This window comes from Battus philenor, unplaced genomic scaffold (assembly GCF_028537555.1).
Source record: "Battus philenor isolate CCGP_79_NKW_IND1 unplaced genomic scaffold, ilBatPhil1.0.hap1 SCAF_23, whole genome shotgun sequence".
NCBI classification, from domain to species: domain Eukaryota; kingdom Metazoa; phylum Arthropoda; class Insecta; order Lepidoptera; family Papilionidae; genus Battus; species Battus philenor.
The window spans coordinates 9,851,546-9,873,458 of record NW_027181686.1 but is presented as its reverse complement, the minus strand read 5'-3'; the positions used below and the strand labels follow the sequence as shown (position 1 = coordinate 9,873,458).

The 21,913-nt window shown below is 30.3% G+C and overlaps 3 protein-coding genes across 6 annotated transcripts; 2 read left to right on the top strand and 1 right to left on the bottom strand.

The window, feature by feature from the left end:
• Coq5 (ubiquinone biosynthesis protein COQ3, mitochondrial) lies at nt 1–4,725 on the bottom strand. Of its 2 annotated transcripts, XM_068767253.1 has the most exons (7): nt 4,504–4,725; nt 3,268–3,417; nt 2,080–2,209; nt 1,298–1,436; nt 673–761; nt 237–348; nt 1–161 (listed from the first exon to the last, which is right to left on the bottom strand). In XM_068767253.1, the coding sequence occupies exons 1-7, from the start codon at nt 4,676–4,678 to the stop codon at nt 60–62; spliced, it is 897 nt and encodes a 298-aa protein (XP_068623354.1). In that variant the 5' UTR covers nt 4,679–4,725; the 3' UTR covers nt 1–59. The 2 variants fall into 2 exon arrangements, with proteins under 2 accessions (XP_068623354.1, XP_068623355.1); XM_068767254.1 differs by lacking the exon at nt 1–161 and having other exon boundaries at nt 237–359.
• Nucleotides 4,726–5,288: 563 nt separating this feature from the next.
• On the top strand, nt 5,289–9,570 carry LOC137924048 (uncharacterized). Its single transcript, XM_068767358.1, has 3 exons — nt 5,289–5,443; nt 5,984–6,188; nt 9,344–9,570. Exons 1-3 carry the CDS (start codon nt 5,425–5,427, stop codon nt 9,522–9,524), a joined length of 405 nt encoding a protein of 134 aa, XP_068623459.1. The 5' UTR covers nt 5,289–5,424; the 3' UTR covers nt 9,525–9,570.
• On the top strand, nt 7,494–21,850 carry LOC137924047 (poxin-like). 3 transcript variants are annotated; one of them, XM_068767354.1, is made up of 5 exons: nt 7,494–7,697; nt 19,818–19,970; nt 20,223–20,336; nt 20,922–21,113; nt 21,463–21,850. In XM_068767354.1, exons 1-5 carry the CDS (start codon nt 7,644–7,646, stop codon nt 21,736–21,738), a joined length of 789 nt encoding a protein of 262 aa, XP_068623455.1. In that variant the 5' UTR covers nt 7,494–7,643; the 3' UTR covers nt 21,739–21,850. The 3 variants fall into 3 exon arrangements, with proteins under 3 accessions (XP_068623455.1, XP_068623457.1, XP_068623456.1); XM_068767356.1 differs by lacking the exon at nt 7,494–7,697 and adding an exon at nt 13,692–13,782 and having other exon boundaries at nt 21,463–21,849; XM_068767355.1 differs by lacking the exon at nt 7,494–7,697 and adding an exon at nt 13,886–14,120 and having other exon boundaries at nt 21,463–21,849.
• Nucleotides 21,851–21,913: the final 63 nt, after the last annotated feature.

Sequence of the window (21,913 nt, the reverse complement as noted above, 5' to 3'; positions counted from 1 at the left end):
GCTTAATTATTTATTATCCTAGACTAACACAAGTTTGTAACAAATAGATTCATTAAATACTAAATTTTAAATCCTGAATGGATAGATACAACACCAAATGTCAAATTTTCATAAGTCACTTGTCTAAAACCTGCATCCTCTATCATCCCTTTAAACTTTTCCTGAAACAAAATAACATTAGTTAAATTTCATATCGATAAACCAATATAAATTATCAAGCAGAATATATTTGATACCTGGTCGGGGAATTGTCTGATACTTTCAACTAAATACTGGTATGGTTTCCATTGACCGGCTATCAGTTGTCCTAATACCGGGATTACTTGAAATGAATACTGGTCGTAAAGCCTGAAAAATAACTATGGAGAAACATTTGTTTACCAAACACAGTTTAGCACAGATAATGCAATTAATAAATATAACAAAGGTAGAATGTGAAATAGATCAGTTATTGTATTTTTATAGGTGTAAAACTCAATACTAATCTAGAAACAATTCAAACTAATTCTAGATTAAATTTTAAAAATAAAGATTTTTTACAATTGCTTATGTTAGTGTATTTTTCGATTTTATACAAACACTAACATAATTACCCCCTTGTTTTCTCTTTAGCATGTGTATATAAGGTTAAAAAAGATGTATGGTGAAGCAAAATTAAAATAATGTTCATACCATTGCATTCCTGAATTAGGCAGCTGGCTGAATTCTAAACACATGAAACGACCACCTGGAGCCAATACACGGTAAGCTTCCTCCAACACCTATAAATTAAATTTTATTAGTCCTTAGTAAAAAGGCTTTTATTAAACACAGAAGGGTTTAAGCCTGAACCTTAACTTAAGACTCATTTTCAACCCTTATATAAATTACTGGATTAGGGGTTTGCCTTTGGCCAACATTACATGCTGTGATTGGATATAAGGATCCCTGAGAAAGATTTTCAGCTTGCATTTAACATTAAAATTTGTGACTGTGAATTTATTTATACATGGCAATTGGTTACAGATGTAAAATCTTAAAAATCTGAATTTATAACTCTTTCACTACCAATTATATGATAATTGGAAATGTTTCTAGCTTTGTAGCTTTTTACTGGCAAATGAGCTATATACTTATCCTATTAAAACTTATATTCCTTTAACTAATCACCCTGTAATGTGTGAAGCATAAGAAAACACACTGATTTTTTTTTAAATGAAAGGCCTATCATATAAATAACTAAATATTAAACAGCCTAAAAAAATGCAGACAGTCAACAACCTAACTAAAAGTAAATATAGGAAGTATTTTTATTTACCTTCTCTATATGTGTACAATTTCTTACTCCAAAGGCGATAGTGTATGCTGTGAAGCTGTCATCTGGCAGAGATAGCTTCTCCGCATCACCACACATCCACTCCACATCCACGCCTGTTTTTTCCTTTGTATATCCTTGTCTGGGGAATTATGAAATCCCCTCTAAATGGTACAGAAATTCGGCACATGGTGTAATAATAGAATAGAAGAAACCTGCAGTTTCAGGAAATTGACTTGCAAATAAATGTTTATGTCTCATGTTACTCCAAGATATTAAAACAAATAATCATGTAACAGTTTTGATATGTCACCATTGCCATTTCAGACATAGTACATCAACTGTTAGATAAAGAGCCACTTCCCATATATTTCCAATTGGTCTTAGTTGTCAGTGGACTTTGTAAATTGTGTAGAAGAAATAATTGCAATAAGACCACCTATTGTTGGTCACCGATAAATTGACCGAACGACATAATCAAAATTACGGGTTATCAATACGCACAGAACAAAACCGCCCTTCGTGGCGATTTTTGGGAAAAGCTTGCAGTGAGCGTCTTTCAGCTGACATGAAGATTATGAATATTAATTTTTACAACCGAATTATTTTTTTTAGATAGTCTTACAGTATTGATAACCTATATGCATGTAGGCGTAAATACTTTTGAGGATATGGCCAATCTTATGATACTTATATGAAAGAAGTTTTTAGTGTTCCAAAAGTGATATTTACAATGCAAATAACAATTCTATAAAGATTTTGAATGTCTAAATATGAAGTTTTACCTTTGTGCTCTTAATTGTCCAACATCTAGCATAGCTTGGTTGATATCATACACAGTGACTTTGCTCTGTTTATTTTCTGGAGCTGGTCCAGAGTTCTTTAAATAATTTATATATCTAAATGAGATGTCACCTGTAAAATATTATGCTATGTTGAAAACATGGTACTATATTTTTAAACGGTCATGAATTTTTCTTCAATAGTTTATTATTATCAGTGATTGAAATAGATGAAACTTTTTGCAGACAATGAGTACAATATATATTATATATATAATATACATGAATATGGCAGCATGTGATAAGCTAGAATTTAAAATTAGAATTTTGCAATGTTAAAAAAAGTAAATTAATGTTTTATGTTTGACCACACCACCTAAATTACAATAAATGTTATTCTACTTACAACTCCAAAAAGGAAAGCATATACAGCTTATAATTTCTTAGAACAAGTACTAAAACTTGCCTCATCTTTTCTAACCATATAACCAGAGATTGCACTGATGCATTATCATTATTTCAGCCAAAGAAAGTCCACTACTGAACACAGCCTCCAGCTTAGATTTCCAATATACATCATCTTATGATGACCTTAATGAGGTTGTCTATGCTATGATCTACTTGCCGGCATATATATGTAATTTATAATTACTTTTGAAAATTATGGATTTATAATTCATGAAATAATTTCAAATATAATAATTACATTTGAAATTAATCCATGGTTATGGAAATCAACCTGTTTCCTTTACTACTTACAACTATTTATGGATAAACAGGTATAGTCAACATTGCCCAATGACCAGAGGATTTTTTGAAACGAGTGCTTTCTATTGAGGCATATAAATATGCATATGAATACCAAACCAGTTGAGGTACTGGTTATATGTGTATAATATGACAATTTTTTTTTTTAAATTTGGATTACTGCATATTGAAATTAATTATTATTACATTTGTACTGAAGACTACTGACAGAAGAGGCCTGTTGCATTCCAATAGGAAAAAGAATTAATGTAACACATTTCAGTGATAACTTAATATTTACTTAATATTTATTAATAAGTAACTGAGAAGGTACTATAATAAAAAATAAAGTTTTCAAGATTTGGATTATGCCTGCTGCATTAACATATTTCAGAGTGATAAGATTAATATTTTATTCTATGTAAAGAATAAATAATTAAATACCAGTTCCACCAGCAACATCTAAGAGCTTTGTTCCATGTGTAGGTGCCAATCGATGTATGAATATGTCCTTCCAAACTCTATGTATGCCAAGAGACATGACATCATTCATTATATCATACTTTTCAGCTACAGTTTCAAACACCTCATGTACTAGAAATATATAAACAAACTTCAATGGTAATACATTTTTGAAAACCTTAATTTATCCTCCTATTATTTTTATACATTATTTACAACTTCATTTACTTTCAATCTAGAATGTGCTAAATGATATAAAAAGGAAGACAAAATTGCCGTTAGAGTACATAATCTTTGATTTAGGTAATTTTCATGTTTATTTCCCCCACTAAAAAGACACAAAACACATTTTTGTTTAAAAGTACACTCTAAAATGTTTGAAACAAAAGCTTAAAGTTAGGTTGCATTATATTGATATATTAGGGAGTTTTATTAATTTTACTGGAGAATGAATATCAAAATATTGAGACTATAAAAGGGAAATTATGAACAAAATACATTGATACAAACATTTTGTTGTTATTGAAGGGCATGCCATGACATGCATTCTCTATCAAACTAAAATTGAAATTGGCAGTGAGACACTTGCAGCTTGAGAACATCTATCAGTCTACAGAAATCAATGCATGTGCCTTACTGAATAGAGGCAGTTTTGACTAGACTACAATGAAGTTAAAGGTTTATTATTTGATTCATCATTTCAGACATCAGAAATCCACTGTTGCATAGACCTCCCCATAAATTTACAAAAAGACCAGTTATAATCTAGTGTTAAATGTCGACCTTCAACAAGATCATCTATGTCACCATGTGAGTGGATCCTATGACCCTGTTGGGCTATGGTCTCAAGTACAAAACCATACATCTGGTTCCATCTGTTCTGCACTTTATGTAGCCTGTGTTCTATTACTTTAACTTACTAACCAGCTGGGCTATGTCAATTATTTTGGTTTATCTATGGATTAGTTCGATCTTGTAATATTAAATTAAAAAGTTACAACTTCATGTAAAGTTTACTAGTGCAGTCAATACAAGAATACGATATCATATTATTATAGTCTCCTACCTACGACATCATTTACTGAAGTGAAAACTCTGGTCATAAAGTAAAAAATAGAAAATATAACCTATTTGTTTATCAATGGTTTTAACTCATTATTTTGTGAATAAATGAATTCAAGAAAACCCCTTGAAAATGTAAACATTAAAAATTTAAACCTTTTTTCCATTTTTCTTCCTCGTTAACTGTTTTAAATCCAAAATGTGTCTGTTTATTTCTATCCGTTTCATCGGTAACTTTCGTTTTCATACTTAAATAGCAAACGTTACATGAATTATGGCTAACATTCTGAGTTTGTAATAACCTAAATATATTTCTTCTTATAATAGACATTATACACTTAGTTATTAATCTCTAATGATAATGTTTGCAAATTTTAAAAATAGTAATAATTATCAGCTGATTGTCAACTATCGAATTCAATGGTAATGTTGTCAGCTTAAGAATATTGCAAAGAAAATTTTTAAACACGCAGATTTCAATTTAGATAATCCTAATATCCTAGTAGAAATTCATCAATATTCGGTTAAATTTTAATATTATATATTATTCAAAACCTTTAATTAACTGTAAGCATTAATAGGCTAAAATGGTTCAATATGAATTTGTTGTACTTTAAACGTATACAAGACATAAACAATAAAACAATAATTTTATATTTTTAGCATATGTTAACAAACTGTTCTTGATCGCTATCGTGAATCTTTTTGTTCATAGGTAAAACAACATCTAACTAATTTAGCAATCTAGCTTCCGAAAAGACCATACCAAATATATGAACATTTCCAAAAAAAAAATTTGCTGCATAAAATTAATATAAACTACTATATTTATTTTAAACTGTCAAATTTTTAAATATATATTATTTCAAATATAAATGTATTTCACTTTCATTAGTTTAAAAAATTAAGGAACGCAGAATTGGAAAGATAATCATCAACATTAAAATATCCGATTGACAAAACGAAACTGTCAACATACAGCTACTTTTGAAAGAGTTATTAAATAAAATTCGAGGCATTTTAAAGCTTTTAAAACGATTTATGTAAAAAGAAATTTTATTTTTTAATAAATGTGGCATGGCTAAAAAAGATAAAGGTAAGTAATTTAAAGGATATACCTTTCACCAAGTGTTGTTCATATCTTTCTGTTATCTTTTTATATCTGAATAAAATACATTTTTAACTTGGTGTTCTTTTTGGAGTACTTTTGAATAACAGCCAGAAGGTCTATTTCATTATAAATTCTGCGTAAATGATAGAAAGATTGCAGAAGTATCTATCGCACCCTTTTCAGCATTGACTCATTTCGAAGTTATAGCACTGATAGTGCAACTATAAGTCTGGCTCTCTTGTGTCTTTGAATTGGAATAACTAAACACTTAATGACATCATAGTAGGATATGTAATGTGATAATCCAAGCTGAAGTTTTCTAGGAGACACTAAACCTTAGTTACTATATTTAAGATATTATCTAGACTAAGCACCACAATATGGACATTGTGTCGATTTTTGAGGAAGGCTATGCCTTCGGTTCGCGTTTATGGGCTGACATGATGATGAAGCACCATTTGTGGTGAAACATCTATCTTTCTTTGTTTCAGTACCAATATTTCATAGTATTAACTAATTTTGCAGATAATATCTACATACCAAAGTACATTGAGCATAAATTAGACCATTGCCAGCAATGTTTCAGCTGGGATTGCGGTATAGCCTGTGTGAAAATGGTGCTTTCTTCAGAACAAAGAGACTACATGAACAAAAATTTCACAAAGATATGCCAGGATGAAGGCTTCCAACAGTTAACTTGGACTATAGATCTCTGTTATCTATTAAAAAGGTTAAGTACTGTAGAACTAATGCTTTAAGGCAAGAGTGTCAAACCGCAAGCCATATGCTATTTGTGATGACCTTTATTGCGGCTCAAAGGCTTGTTTTGCTGGATATTTCCATTAGGTCAATTTCAAAAGTAAATTTTTTTCTTCTAAAATAGGAATAATAGTTGTGGAGAAAAGATGTCAAACATCAAGATGTAAACAATAATTAAAATAAGTTAAAAAGAAATTGTTTTTACCACCATTGATTTTTTTTGCGGTGCAAGTTAGGTTTTAAGTTTGACACCCTTGTTAGTATGACTGGTTTAGATAGTATAGTTATTTGCTGTAGATAACATTTTCAATAGCTTTTCTATAGCAAAATAGCTCTATTGCATTTCAGCATTTGGCTGCAATGCTATGTTTAGGCAAGAACTTTAACTTTATTAATATTAGCATTGACATTTCTACTATTTTGCATTTAATCTTTTTCACATTTTAATTTTTTAACAGAAAAGGAAACATAGATATTTGAAATTGGTTTAGGGGGTGCATTTATATCATATTTTTGTGTCTGAATTTATCATTGGGCTAAAATATTATGGAATTAGCTTTAATGAAACAAAAATAGTAGATAAATTAATAAAAACAACTAGTTTTGTATCTTCATTTGTGCAGGTGTAGTTTATCATCTCTCTCTGTCTCATTTATATTCGCCATTCATTAAAAAATTTTGATCCTAAATTTCTAATTTTTAAATGCTAAAATTATAAATTCACAAGATAATATACATTCAAACCTAAAAATGGATTTTTTAATTCAAAATTTCCGAAAGCATGTTTACATTGTTTTCAATGTAAAAATGCTTTCCATAGAAAGCTATAGTCTGAACTTTGTTTATTATTTAAACACATATATCAGATTTCTGTCCATAACACACATCATCGTTATCGTTTCAGTTGAGGGATGTCCACTGCTAGTCTAAGTCTTGTTTATCAATATCCAATAGGTAGGAAGTATACAGCCAAGCTTAACAAGGTTCCTGGCGGAGGCCATTCCTATGCTGTGCTTATCAATAGTATCCATTCCAGAAACTTTAGCCTCTAGTGGCCATCTGTTCTGTATGTTATTAGTCTGCCTACTGCCACTTGATCTTTCCAATATCCCCGACATAGGTATGGATAGCTATGGAGATAGCGTTTTGAGTGATTGTGTGCTTGTCAATGTAGCCTAAAGTGAGTGATCATGTGAAACGCCTTTGGTAGTGTATATACATATAACCATACATATATAATATTTATCAGGAAGAAGGTTAATGAAAACAATACCACTTCAATATTAGTAAAAACCTATATGAATTTCATATGGTTACCTAAAGTAGGTTATAATAAATAAAAAATTGAAAATTATCTTTTAATTACAATAATGAAATTATTTTTATAAACTGTTACAGGTTTGGTATTGGCCACTGCTTGTATACTATGGTAAAAGGTGTTAATACCAGACAAGCTGATGTTAGTAGAAAAACATGTAAGGTACCAATATAACATTATTAACCATTCTCTTTAATAATTTTTTATCCCATGTAAAAATATTTATGATCTATAATATACAGTATGGCTAGTTAGATACTAAAACATTAAAAAAATATATGTATAGCTCAATTTCTGCCACTTATTGTATGGTACACTCTAACCAAAAATTGTCAAAAGAAAAAATATGACAATATGTCCTTGCAGACTTTACTCCTAGCAATTTAGTCTATCACATATTAATAGGAAATAAATAAATTAATGTCATATATTTTAGAGTGAACACTTTATACAGAGTGATTGGTTATCAGTCTAAAAGCATTTAAAGGTTTAATATATAGCTCATTGTAAATTAAAGCATGTTTGGTGTACCATGCATTGTACCAAAAATAATGTTTTCAGAAGTAATAAATAATGTAATGAGATTAGGGTGTATTGTACATGGATATTTATAATTTAAAAAATAAATTTAATGAAAAATAGTCATTGAAATTCATGAAATTATCCCTTAAAGGAATTGAAACGTATAGAAAGGCGCTTTTCAAATGCGGACAATGCTGGAATAACAATTAAAGAAAAGGAACTAAGTATATTTGAGGTTATCCTCCATGTTGTAAAAATAGCCCCGGCGATTGTTCTAGTAGATTCGACACTTCTTGTTTGTGATTTATGCAAACACAATAAGCTGAGATCAGAGTTACGGTAATACATTAAATTGGGAAGGGTGTTTTAAACAAGAATTTTATTTTTCAATTCAGTTTAAAACAAGATTTTTTTCTTATGAAACATCAATATTTCTATGTGCCAAATCAAATGCCGTGTACTGTAAATCTATTTTCAGGCTGCCAATTAACACGTTGTGTAATGTCGTTTCAGCCTATAGACGCCCACTGCAAGGCATTAACCTTTTCGGAAAATATCTATGGAAGATATAATCGCCAAACTTGATAAGCGGGTTGGCGATCGCAGTGTTGTAGAAGTCACTGCTGCAGTGCTGCCTATGTAGTTAATGCACAAAGTGTGAATTATAGTAATATTTTGATAGTATAAACAGAGCTATATGACAATATAAATATTACGCTTTAAATTCAGTTTAATTGATGCAGTGAAACATCATATGCAAAATACCCATATTTCTTGAGAAATAAAATTCTTGTCTAAAAACCCTCTATATAAAGTGTTGTCTATGTCTGTCTTTTGTATGTTTGTCTTCATTATTTTGCTATTTATAACAAATACACAAACATTTTAATTAAACTGATGCTCAATCGAATCGTTAGTAAAAGAGTTAATTAGAAAAGGTTATACAGAGAAAATGGTACAACAGATGTACACAAAAACTAAGTTTATAGCTTGTGATACATTGGCAGCACGAGCGAAAGCTTGCACGCAAGTCATCTTACAGCTCTACTGTAAAAAAGATAGGTTAGGCGCCATCTGCAGCTGCAAAGTTAAAACCGCGGAATTTGTAAATTCCATTGGACAACAGTTACAGTCCGGTTAAAGAAATACACGTTTGATATTATAATGTACATCAACATTAAAGTAATTCACGATTCAAAAGTGCGTGTAAATTGTGTATTTAAATATAGATATATTGTTGAACATGTTTTATTTTACCTAGATAATAACTAAAAGTAATATTTCAGCCGTGCATTCGGAGGCCCGTACCAAGGACACTATGTAATTATAGTAGGTTGCAGTGGCGGGAAAATATTGTATCGTGATCCAGCTCTGAATTCTCGGCTTTGTGCCATCTCACCTGCCCGTTTGCATGCCGCTCGCCGCGTCACCGGAACTGACTTTGATGTTATACTCATTTATAAATGATATCTGAAAACTGTTATTGTTGAAATATACGTGTTTTTTTTATTTTATTTGACTAAAAATAGTTTTTGACAACCTTAAAATAAATTGTTTTTATCGGAAAATAAGTAAATGCCTTTTGAAGACAACTTAAAGAACAACTCGAAATCAGGCGTAAGCTAACAGGATATCAAAATTAAACGCGTTTAGAATGATGTAAAAAAGAGAATATTACCTCAATTGTTTTGTTCTCTAGATAACATACAATATTATATGTATTTGGGATTCCCCTCAACAAATGTTTGGTTTTATTTTCATTCACGTATTACACGTTATCAAAAATTAATAGTCAAATGATTTTTGAGACACAAACGTAGTATGCGTTCCAAGATTTGTATACGCGTTTAAAAAAGGTATAATATAGAATTTACTTGTACAGGAAAAACTCTTACCGATTCTTCACATCTAATATTTCTATTATCTGCCGAAAATAACCATCAAGTCATATTTATGTATCAGTGTCGTTTTTAAATAAAGGAATGGGCGTTTGTCTTTCATCTCACTTGATGGAAAGTGTAAATGAATACTCAGGTGGTACACGCCCATCCAAAAGAAACCTGTTAACTCTACTCTTAGAGGCTCCAGAGTTTAACTTATCAGGAAAAATAGACCCAAGCAGGTCATTTCAAATCTTAGCATAAAAGTCTGCTCAAGTTTAGGTGACATGGGCGGTTTACAAGAGTATGAAGGTATAACTAAAAATAAATTATATAAAACCAGCAAAATTAAAGAGAAAATGTTTATGAAGGATGTAAAAGTAATTTATTTTCTTCAATAATAATGGGAAAATAATTCGTCTTAAAAGGTGTGTTTTTCATTTTTAATTAAAATTAAAGGTATCAATTTTTTTGAAAAAATTATAGTTATAGTGTATCCTGTACTTTATTTGCTATTTTAAATTTTATTTTTATGTATAACTGAATCATTATATTAACAAGCAATATGTTTTCCTTATAAAGGTTCGACAGACATCACATTATATTGTGCAAATATTCATTCATTACAAATAGAGAGCTCTTTGAACTACACTTTTGTACATAAATGAAAAAGAAAGGAAATTTATGAATGCGTTAACATATGCCTACTTTTTAAACAAGTACACGAGTAACAAGTTGACAACATAAAATTATTTTTCATGCCACACTAGTTTCAATCACATGGTAGGTAGGAATCAGACCAAAAAGAAACCAAGTCGTAAATAGAAACCATTTACATATTAGTAAGTAAATGCGTTAATATTGTATAAATGAAGAATTAGATTCCCGCTTTGTCTTACCATATAAACGCATCCTTAATTTATTATTATAAACTAATGAGACGGTTTGTGCCTTTTCTGGTTATAACTCTATCCGGTGAAAAAAATATAGTAAAATCAAAGTAGGAAAAAATGAACACTATGATATATGTCAAAATAATCTATATCCTGTATCATAAGAGACATTGACTTGCCTCTTTGGAATATTTAAATCGCCTTATTATTCAATTTTATTTTAAGGGACGAGAAAATAAGTTTTAGAACAGTTTCTCTATCCTAAATTAAATAAAAGTGCTATATATGAGTCTAGTAGTGGTAGAAGACTGTGACTTGCAATTGTAGCTACAATTCGATTCCCGGGATACAATCTTACACATTTACACTTAGTGCATTGTTTGTTTGCTGTGGGCGTCTGAGTTGGAACGTCAACAATTATGTGTAAAATAAAATACATGGCTGTTTACATGAAAACCTTTATATTGGTACAATCACACGACTATTTATACACCTGAAATATCATAGTTTTTTCTAGTTATAATTCTATCTGGTGAAAAAAATACAGTAAAATCAAAGTAGAAAAAAATGAATACTATGATATATGTCCAAATAATTTATATCCTGTATCATAAGAGACACTGACTTGCCTCTTTGGAATATTTACATCGCCTTACTATTTAATTTTATTTTAAAGGGACGAGAAATTAAGTTTTAGGATAGTTTCTCTATCTTAAATTAAATAAAAGTACTATTTATGAGTCTAGTAGTGGTAGAAGACTGTGACTTGTAATCGTAAGCTACAATTCGATTCCCGGGATACAATCTTATACATTTACACTTAGTGCATTGTTTGTTTGCAGAGGGCGTCTGAGTTGGAACGTCAACAATTAGGTGTAAAATAAAACACATGGCTGTTTACATGAAAACCTTTATATTGGTACAATCACACGATTATTTATACACCTGAAATATCAAAGAGAGTTTTCAGTCATGCAGCAACGTAATCGATTTTGGCGACTTTTGGATACGCTGTTCACTAAAGTATTGAAGTGCGTATATCAATAAGTCAGTACCCGCGGGTGAACAAGTGTGAACAAGTGTGGCCGCTACAATATAAAATTGATAAACACTTCCAATTTTCATACTATACATCTATTTTTATCACAGTACAAATAATTAATAAATACTTTCAAAAAAACGAATAATCGAACGCAAAAATGTATAGATTATAAAGTATACGATTTATTGAAATATTTTATTAAATCGATTTGAAATATAAATAACAAAAATATCTAAGTACAAATATAGCGTTTATAAAGCTTCTATTTCTATAATGATTTGTTTTTTGTCTAATCTTTATTGTACTTAAATACGTTATGGACGGGGAATCCCCGTCACAGATGAACTTGCCAATATGACTTGTTTATTGAGTGAAAGGATATTTATCATTAAGTTACACGATTAGTTTATTGCAATGAATCAACTTGGAAGATTTTTGTTAAATGAATTATTTATCGCTTCATTCATTTACTTATAAAAATGAAACTCTCAATGTTTCGATAGACTACGACGGTTGAATTAAGTAAATCATATTTCTAATTGCTCTAATGTATATATTGATATATTAAAAACAATACGTGAAGTTAAATCAAAGAGTTGTGCATTCTTTTATAACGAAGGTTCGAATGCAATGTTGAATAACATAGTATCTTTGCAAACGGCGCATGTCCGAAAGCAAATTTATTGTATAGGAATATGTTTTTATAAGTTTGTAAGCATATAAGTAAAATGGTAGGTGGTGAATATATCTACTAAACAATAATATACCACTACACTACATACCACTACATACAAAGATTGGATATAAGAATGCATTTTATCTAAAATTTACGTTTTGACTTTCTGTGGATTGTCTTAAAAGTCGAAAACCCTTGGTGAAAATTGGTGTTAACAACAGTATTTGTGACAAAAAAGGTCTATAACTAGATTAAAAATAGTCAAATGAAAGAAAGAATATTATGTTGTAAAATCTTATATAGATAGAGTATCACTCTTTGAGTTGGTAAATTTTTCACCATCAAGGGAATAACAACTTCCGTCACAAGTAAATGAATATGTTAATTGTCATAAAAATGTATCAATAATAGTTAATACGGTTCAACCATTTAAATAACATGAGAGAATACAAAAAAATATTAACCCTATAACAACGATTATGCTTTAATTTTGTTTGAAGTTTATTTAGTTTGTGTTATGAGAAATAATGTATGTAAATAAATGAATCGTCAAAAAATTGCTAAACACTAACTCAGGAATGATACTAGCAATTAGAGTTTTCATTAAAATACGAGAGAGGTTTTTAAGGAAAGATCCAAAGATACATATTAAAAACAACACTTTTCTTCCACACAATCCACAGAATACATTTCAACAAATGTCCCTTCGTATTATATAAATGATTACAATAAAAATATAATCACATTGATATAGTCTTGCAGTGCATATAATATAAAAGTAAATTCTTTACGTAATAGCCCTTTATTATTAACAATGTACTTTTGTTTATTATTTCTCTTTTATTTGACTGCAATAGGACAGTAAGGCAGAAGTCGAAGTTCTTCACGGCAGCTTTTATAAAATAAATGTTTAAAAGTGACTTTTTCAAAGATTAAAATAATACAGATAAGTTATATTAATTCTTGTAACGTATGTATAGTTAAATCAAATTTCAATTGTTTGGTTACACAATGGATAAATCTATAAAATTTACTTTATAAGTTGGTAATACATCAAGGGGAAACCGGTGTATAGACAAAATTTGTTCTTAACCATGATACTGGTATACCGATAAAGGTATATATATAAGAGCTCAACCAAGTGTACTTTGATAGAATTTTTATTTTTCATAAACGTTTTATAAATAACGCAGTTTTTTAGTTGAGATAACAAAATTGTTTACGGGCTTAAAATGTAAGTTTTAAATTTAAATGATTATAATCTTAATTAACATATTTTATTACATCGTCATATTATATTTGAAATTTAGCCAAAACCAATGAGTATAATTTATAAATTGTGAAGACGTGTAGCGAAGATACATCCGCACAAAATTGCAGAAAAACTCATCACTATTTTCTTAATAAATCGTTTCAATAGATTGATATATTTACAAATGTAAAGTACGCCATTCGTATGTTCCATTATTAAACAGTCATTATACGCAGATTACAAATAGATGAGAAATATTACGCAATATTTCTTTATGAACATAATAATAACAAATAAATAATAATGTTTTAGGATGTATGGTAAGTGATTATTTTGAATATACACGTATATAAAATTAGAGTTGTTACTTTATCAAGTAGGTAACAAATATGATTATTTCTTATAAATAACGTATCTTATTGTAACATATATATTAATACCGTTTCTTTATAGTTGAAGAATTGATAGATATGATTGATTTAAGACTTTTTTCCTTAAAAATTGCTAAAATTAAAAAATATTTTTTCGATTTCTTTAAATTGGTGTTTCTCAACGAAGGGTCCACGCCCCATAAGGGGCAATTCGAAAGTGAACTCGACACTGGTCTAACCCTTTCGTTTCAATGTAAAAATATTTATGTGTTACATAGGTGTCGTAAGAATTTTAGAAAGGCTAAGGTGCTTTATTTTATTTAAAGATAATATCCACAATGTTTATGAGCAAAATTTAGAGCACCGGGCGCGGAAAATAGACATACATATACATAGATAGACTGACGTAACGGAGCGGCCGATACGTATATAGTACAAGTATAATCTCGCCGCACCCATATTTAAAGCATGGTAGTGGATTTGGTAGCACTTTAGTAACGGTCATAAGACGTCCACTAGACTTGAGATGCTTTTCGCATCATCATGCATCGGTTGGAAACTGCCTGCATCCAGGCCTTACGACGATCTTTATAAAGTCGTCTGTCCTTGCAGAAACTTAAGGCCCCCGCCGCCATCTGTTGCGCACCTGCCAATTCAACTTGCCAATTTGCTGGGGTATCTTAAATTTTACTCTCTTTAAAAATTATTCTATAAAGAAGATACCTCATGACGTCGAGTTTTAATTAAAAATAGCGGAAATAGTCGAGTGGTCTTCGTGTGTTATGTCAGATATCCCGAGCACACACAGCCCTTCTATGGCTCGAATTTGAGTTTGTCAACGAGACTTACAGTGAAACAAAACCACATGTCTGTGGAGTAAATCGCCAATAAGATATATCGGTTTTATTCCTTATAACAAACATTACTATAGTAAAATCTTTAAACAATTCATAAATAAATATACATCCAATCAATGTCTCCGATTATTGTCATATTAATTGACCCGCGTGGCCCTCTAGCTTTTCCGTAACAAGTTGGTTTTTGAGAATTTTAAGAACTTTTCCAATTCGCCCTGTAAAAAGTGATTACTCTGAAATATAGTACATTAATTAATTTTTTCTATAGGCCAATAGCCTCTGGCAGTGCAGTCTGTAGGAACAGATAGTAAATAATCATTAATTTTAATTTGCAGTAACCCTTGAAACAAATTGCCTTGCTTAATAATTAAGTTTGAATTAATTATAGCCATGATTATATAATTTCTTTACAGTAATATAAAAGAAATGATTTACGAAAAGTATGGATCCTATTATTTTGCATTGTATGCTCTGAAAGCATTTCCAGAAACTGCAAAAATGTCTAACTAGAATAATTCTGCATGTCAGTGGTGTCTAAACTTCTTGATTGAGTAATTTTCCAAATTTTTAATCTCTTAAGAACTACAAATAATACGAATTTAAAAAGTATTTATAACAATATTAAAACACGACAATTATATTTATTAACAACATATTAATATAACAAACATGTTTTAATACAAAATATGTGTATTAAAACATGTTTGTTATATGTTATATATAATATGTTTGATATAAATATTTTGTAATTTTAAATATTAATAATTTCTTTTACTTCTTTTAATGATTCTTTAAAATTTATCTAATTGGTGATTGCACTTGTCATTTTGGCAAAGGCTGTTTTTTGTGTTCTATGGGCGAAGCATTTCACCTCTGTCGCCTGATGTTACACCTTTTCACTCTTGAAGACTTCTAACTTATAATTGACTTGAAAGAATGAAGCTAGTATTATTTAATACAGATCGAAGTTTGAATTTCACATTATTTTAAAAATTTATTAACACAAAATTATTCTTCAAAGAACGGCATGTGACTGGCGAGCCGCTGGTTTGCCAATCCTGGGATATACGCTTTTGTTATAGGATCACAGATAATGTATCCAGATACCTATCGTTAGGCTTAAAAAAAATTCCAGTACGTGTGCACGCTAAGAGTCACTACATAATAAATGGCTTCATGGAAGATAGCACAACTTGGGAATTATGTGTTCGGAATTCTGTATTTTTTAACACTAATTCTGTTGAGTTTCTTTCGTCTGTGTTCAGATTTGAGGCATTTGTCATCTGAACAGGTGATAAACTCAACTTTACGCCAATATGAAATATAATTTATCGTATGTTCAATAAAGAGATTTTGAAAAGTTCGAGCCGAGGTTTATGAGGCAGCCATTAAGTTTAGTTGCTATAGAGATCCAGGCTGACTGTCTTGGCAGCTTTGCCACTTGAAACAATGTCAACATATTTATTTCGCCAACCAATAATGTGTCTCTTTTTAAATATAGCAATACTTGTGTTAGGACGCTGCATTTTATCAAAATTGATTTTTTAATGAACTAAATTGCGGCAGTTACAATTTTAATATTGAAAATACTAGTGTTAAATAATAAATTCAATAAGAATGTGAATGGATGTACACTGAAACTGTGTTTATGCGGTCAATTTTCGTACGATTATATTTGTGCGGTGAAGTACGTGAAAATTTTAATAATTACAAAAATGTAGGTAGGATTTTATATATATGATTACTGAGAGATTTGCAAGATATACAATAATTATTACAAAAACTATTACTACACGTCACCTATTTCAGGGAAACTGAAAAAAAAAAAACTGAACGAGTCAGTGGCGTACCTAGAACTTTTGCCGCCCGGGGCGATCTCCAGTTTGCCACCCTTTCCATTATATGTCAATCAAATAGTGGTTTTTGATTTAAAAAAATATTGATATATCACTTCAAAGTAATCATATAAACTTTTCAAAAGAAATGACATTTATAAACTGACTTCAAAAAATTTTAGTTAGAAAAATTGCCGAACAAAGTCGTAAAGATCGTTTTACGAATTCAACGAATTTTAATGAATACAATAAAATAAAATTATTATCTTGTTCTTGAATTAGAATCCAAAATTTACACTAAAATGCATTTATATACACCGAGGAATAATGTTCGAAATCATAAAGTTAATCCTAATTTATATAAAACAAATATTAAACTTATAATAATCATTTATTATTCAAGAAAGAAAATAAATTTGAAATGAAAAAGTTGCTTTTTACAACTATAAGTAAATATGTTATAAAAAATGCCGCCCCAAGGTAAGTGCCGCCCGGTGCGGACCCCCCCCCCCAGGTACGCCACTGGAACGAGTACGAGGTAGTATCTTCAAGTGACGAAACTATTTTGAACCCGTTTACTACAAAAAAAGTACGCGTATTTTTAGACTACTAAGGATAAGGGGCTTTTTTTTAGCACTTCCTAGTTAACTTTTAATATTTAAGGTAACGTAAGTTAATTGCGTAGTGACACTAAGCGGTCCCTTTTCACCGCACAAAAACAAATTTACGTGTATATGTATATGTTTTCTGTTTACTGATATAATTGTAACAAAAAAGCATTTAAAATGTTCATTGACAAGACAACAAGACTATAATTATTTTTTTTTCATTTTTCTTACACGTTTTTGTATATAATCATTCCATTACTTTTTATATACTAGATTAGTAAAAGAGGGTATGTATTTAAAGTTTTATTCAATGTTAGTAACCAGGCAGAGCATTATCGTGGTGTTTTGAAAATGTGGTATTAATGGTAGTAATTGGAATAACCTTAAATTACTTTTTTAGAGATATTTGGATCGTTCATTAGTGATTTATGTAGTTTTAAGATGCCAATGGATAATTAGTATTTAACATTTACAAAAACTAATTCATGTTACCAGCGCCAATTGTAACAGAAAGGTGAACTGAAGCCGGTAGATGCGGCGTGAGTAGGCGGTAGGTAGGTAAGATCGCAAAAATTCGCTGATAAAAAAGATGCGGACAGCGCCATCTGGTCATCATGCCGATATCTGGAGGAAGCATAAGCCTTGCATTAGTCGTATATAGAATAACGCGTCGATGATAATGATTGACAAAAAAAAAGTCGCATCCTCAGCCGCATCTTTGTTTTTTATTCTCTAGCCGACTCTACAGAGTGGAATTTTTTAACGCCACCTGGAGGGAAAGTAATGTACACACTGGAGATAGAAAATTTTACTCAAAGGAAACATTCCTTTATTTTTAAAAAGAAACAAAACTGCATTCTCAGATTTTCGAAATTTTATTATTTTCGATTTGCGTAAAATCCAAAAAAATAACACCCTGCGCTTTTACGGCATCCAACCACTGTCTATGTTAATAACCATTTCAATACCTGGATTGGTACAAACGGCACAATCAGATGGCCTGCGAGATCACCAGATCTCACACCTCTGGATTTTTTTCTATAGGGATATGTAAAAATTCAAATTTACCGAAATTCCTATACAACTGTAAATGAGTCAAAAGCTGAGGTGCACAATACGATTTTAAATATTCATTACAGCTGGATTTTAAAAGTTACTGAAAATGAAATCCTTAAAAGAATAAATAACTGCGTCCAACAAAATGAAGCTCATTTCGTGCAACTACTTAGTTCACTCTTTTTTTTTCGTTTAATTAAAAGAAATATATTTCATAGTTTTCCTTGTGTTTAATTTACCGTTTGTTAGAGAGATGTGATCCCTATGATTGACCTTATCGATCGATGCCGTAAAAGTGTAGGGTGTTATTTTTTCGGAGTTTACGCCAATCGAAAATAATAAAATTTTAAAAATCTGAGAATGCAGTTCTGTTTCTTTTTAAAATAGAGAAATGTTTCCTTTGAGTAAAATTGTCCATCTCCAGTATGTACAGTACTTTCCCTCCAGGTGGCGTTGAAAAATTCCACTCTGTGTATATTAAAATAAAATTTATATAATTTTCCCTATCCTTTTCATTTAAAAACGATCAATAACCGACTTATCATTATGTCGTTATTCATTTAATGACTTGTTTCAATCTTTGAACCGATAATGTTTATCGAACCCTGCTTATTTATCCGATAAGATTTAAAAAAAAAACTAAAGAAATGTTATACAATATTTTGGTTTTATTATAAATATTATATTTGCAATAAAAATCTTGTTGTTAATATTATTAGAAAGACATTTTGATAACATTTTAATGATACAAGATATATTTCTTTCTACTATAAATTACTCATATTATTTATTAGAGTTTGGAAAACAAATACAGATACAAAATAAAATAAAAAACACTCGACTAAATGTAATTTTAACAACAAGTGAACTTATTTAAGTCTTATGCTGTGAAAAAATTAAAAAGTAGTGCACAAATAATTATGAATTTCAGAAAGATTGAAAGTAGTACCGTTATTTTAGACAAGAAAAACAGCAATGTGAATATCGATTGTTTACTTTGAATTTTAGCCGTTAAAACTTCATAATATCATTTTTATTAGAATATGTACATATTTTGTATATTTACACAGACAAGTACGTTGAAATTACTGCATGATTTACGTTAATAGATTCTCACACAAGTATGTTAACTACTTAAACACTGCTTCATTTTGTGTAATTATTGGATTGAGAAATAAGTTTTATTTTATATGTCACTTTATTGAGCCTTAAAAATTCTGACCATGCAAGATTATTTACGTCATCCATAAAAAATAATATTGATATTTTTACTCTACTTTTATGTTATAGAACAGCACAATGTCGAAGCGTACGGTGCTGAATGAAATATATAAGGGGCTTGTAGAATCAATGTCAATTCCGGCGGAATTGCATGAGAGAGATGGCAAAAAGTTTGCCAGTTTTGGCTCAGTTGTGCCCATCCATTGTTGCATTCCCGAAGAGGTATGTTTAATTTTTTTTCTTTCTTTAGAAATGGTATATAAATATTATTATTAATATTTCAAATTAAAGATTTAATAATAAACAGAAATAATAATAAACATCTTTGCTTATTGTCAGTATTTAAAAGTTTAATAAGGACATATTCCTTTCGAAATCAATGAACTTTTTTTCTTTTAAACATTAAGTAGCCTATGTAAAGATTTTCAATTATCTATGAGCTGTAATGACAATAGATCGTAAATATATTTTCAGATAAAAGAACGAACAAGGACCACTCATCACTACTGTGACATTTTTACTGACCAACTACTAGCACCTCTGGGTGAACTGGCATATGTCCGTATCGACGAAACCACTGCCGAAAAGGTAAAAAGAAACATTATCATTAGAGATCCATTAGCGATCGATAAACGTTAACCAAATAAACGTGCAACCGCAAGATAAACGTACAACCACAGGTTTGTTAACCTTATACCTAAAGAAAAAACTTCGTTTTCACAAACTATAAAAATAGCCTATTAGTTTTTTGTTGCTATGTCCTTTAAATTTTTATAAAGGGTATAGGGCAAAAATTGTACGTGAACAAATATTAATAGCCAAATCTAGCGAGGTGGAAAAGTCCAGAGCGATTTTATCGATTCGGTTAACTTTTTTGGCAGATGGAAGATTTTAAGGAAGAGAAACGGTAAAAAAAATTCGAGTGAAATAATTAAAATAATCAATGTGGTTTATAATATTGCCCAATGGCCAATTACGTGACAGTATGCACTCTGTCATGGCAGCAAACTTTTAATGAAATTTTCTCTATTTCGATTTAGACAAATCGATTTTATTTAACATGAGCATAACTTTCCTGGTTGCCCATATTGAGCACTCTGTCAATAAATTTTCTCAATATTTATCATTAACGAGCTTTAGTAACGATAAAGTTAATAATTAAGTTGTTTCCAGGTATTCGTGAACCGTAGCAAGCGTATCCTGATAGTGTCGAGCGACGGATGTTTGGCCCAGTGGCGATGCGCTCCTACTTTCGAATCAGCCAATCATTATATTGCTGGCACTCCTATAGTGAACAAGGAAGGGGTTCTGGTTTCCGTTGTTACGGCAAAGAGGGGAAGCCATTACGCTGTTTCAACTTTAGAGGTATCATAACAACGTATATTATACATTCATTCTTTCAGTTATTCATGTCAGCCGATAGATATTGGAAGGCTTTTCCCCAATAGATCGCCACAATGATCTTAGGTTGCTTCCATCTAGTGACTAAGTATATTAAGAGATATTAACGATACCAAATTTAATCTTTTGTGACTGAAGAAAAGAATTACGTATTCATGGTTTTCAACGTATAATATTACACACATCTTTAAATATAAAAATGTAATCTGTCCAACAATGAGAATCAAACTGGTATATTTAATGAGATTAATGATAAAAATAATAATGTAATAAACATTTACTTTTATTTTTTTATTTATCATAATAATTTCAGGGCGAGGGCGGCTATTTCGAATCATCATTACCGTGGGAGAAAATTCATCCAATGGATGGTGAACTAGTTTACGGAGACCAAACATTCTCATCGCGCGATGCGTTGCTGCAACACCTAGCTGATTTATCGCCAGCTGAGGTATCCAAGGAACTCCCTGTAAGACCTGTGTTATCGACAGGAATGATACCAAGATTAGCTTTAATTACTCACAGTGGGCGACAACTGGCTCATTATTATCTTAACGGAGTTCACGCTTCAGATGTTCAATACCTGTAATGAACTTGTAACACATATATTCATTATGTTCTTAGGTTAAAAGGTATAAATATTTTTTTTTATTTTAATAAAGACGAAGGATTATCTACAAGTGAATTTATTTGTAGCAAACCTAATTAAAAAAACATTTGCCATTGAAACGTTTATGGCATATGTCTCTTTATTATTATGTTTG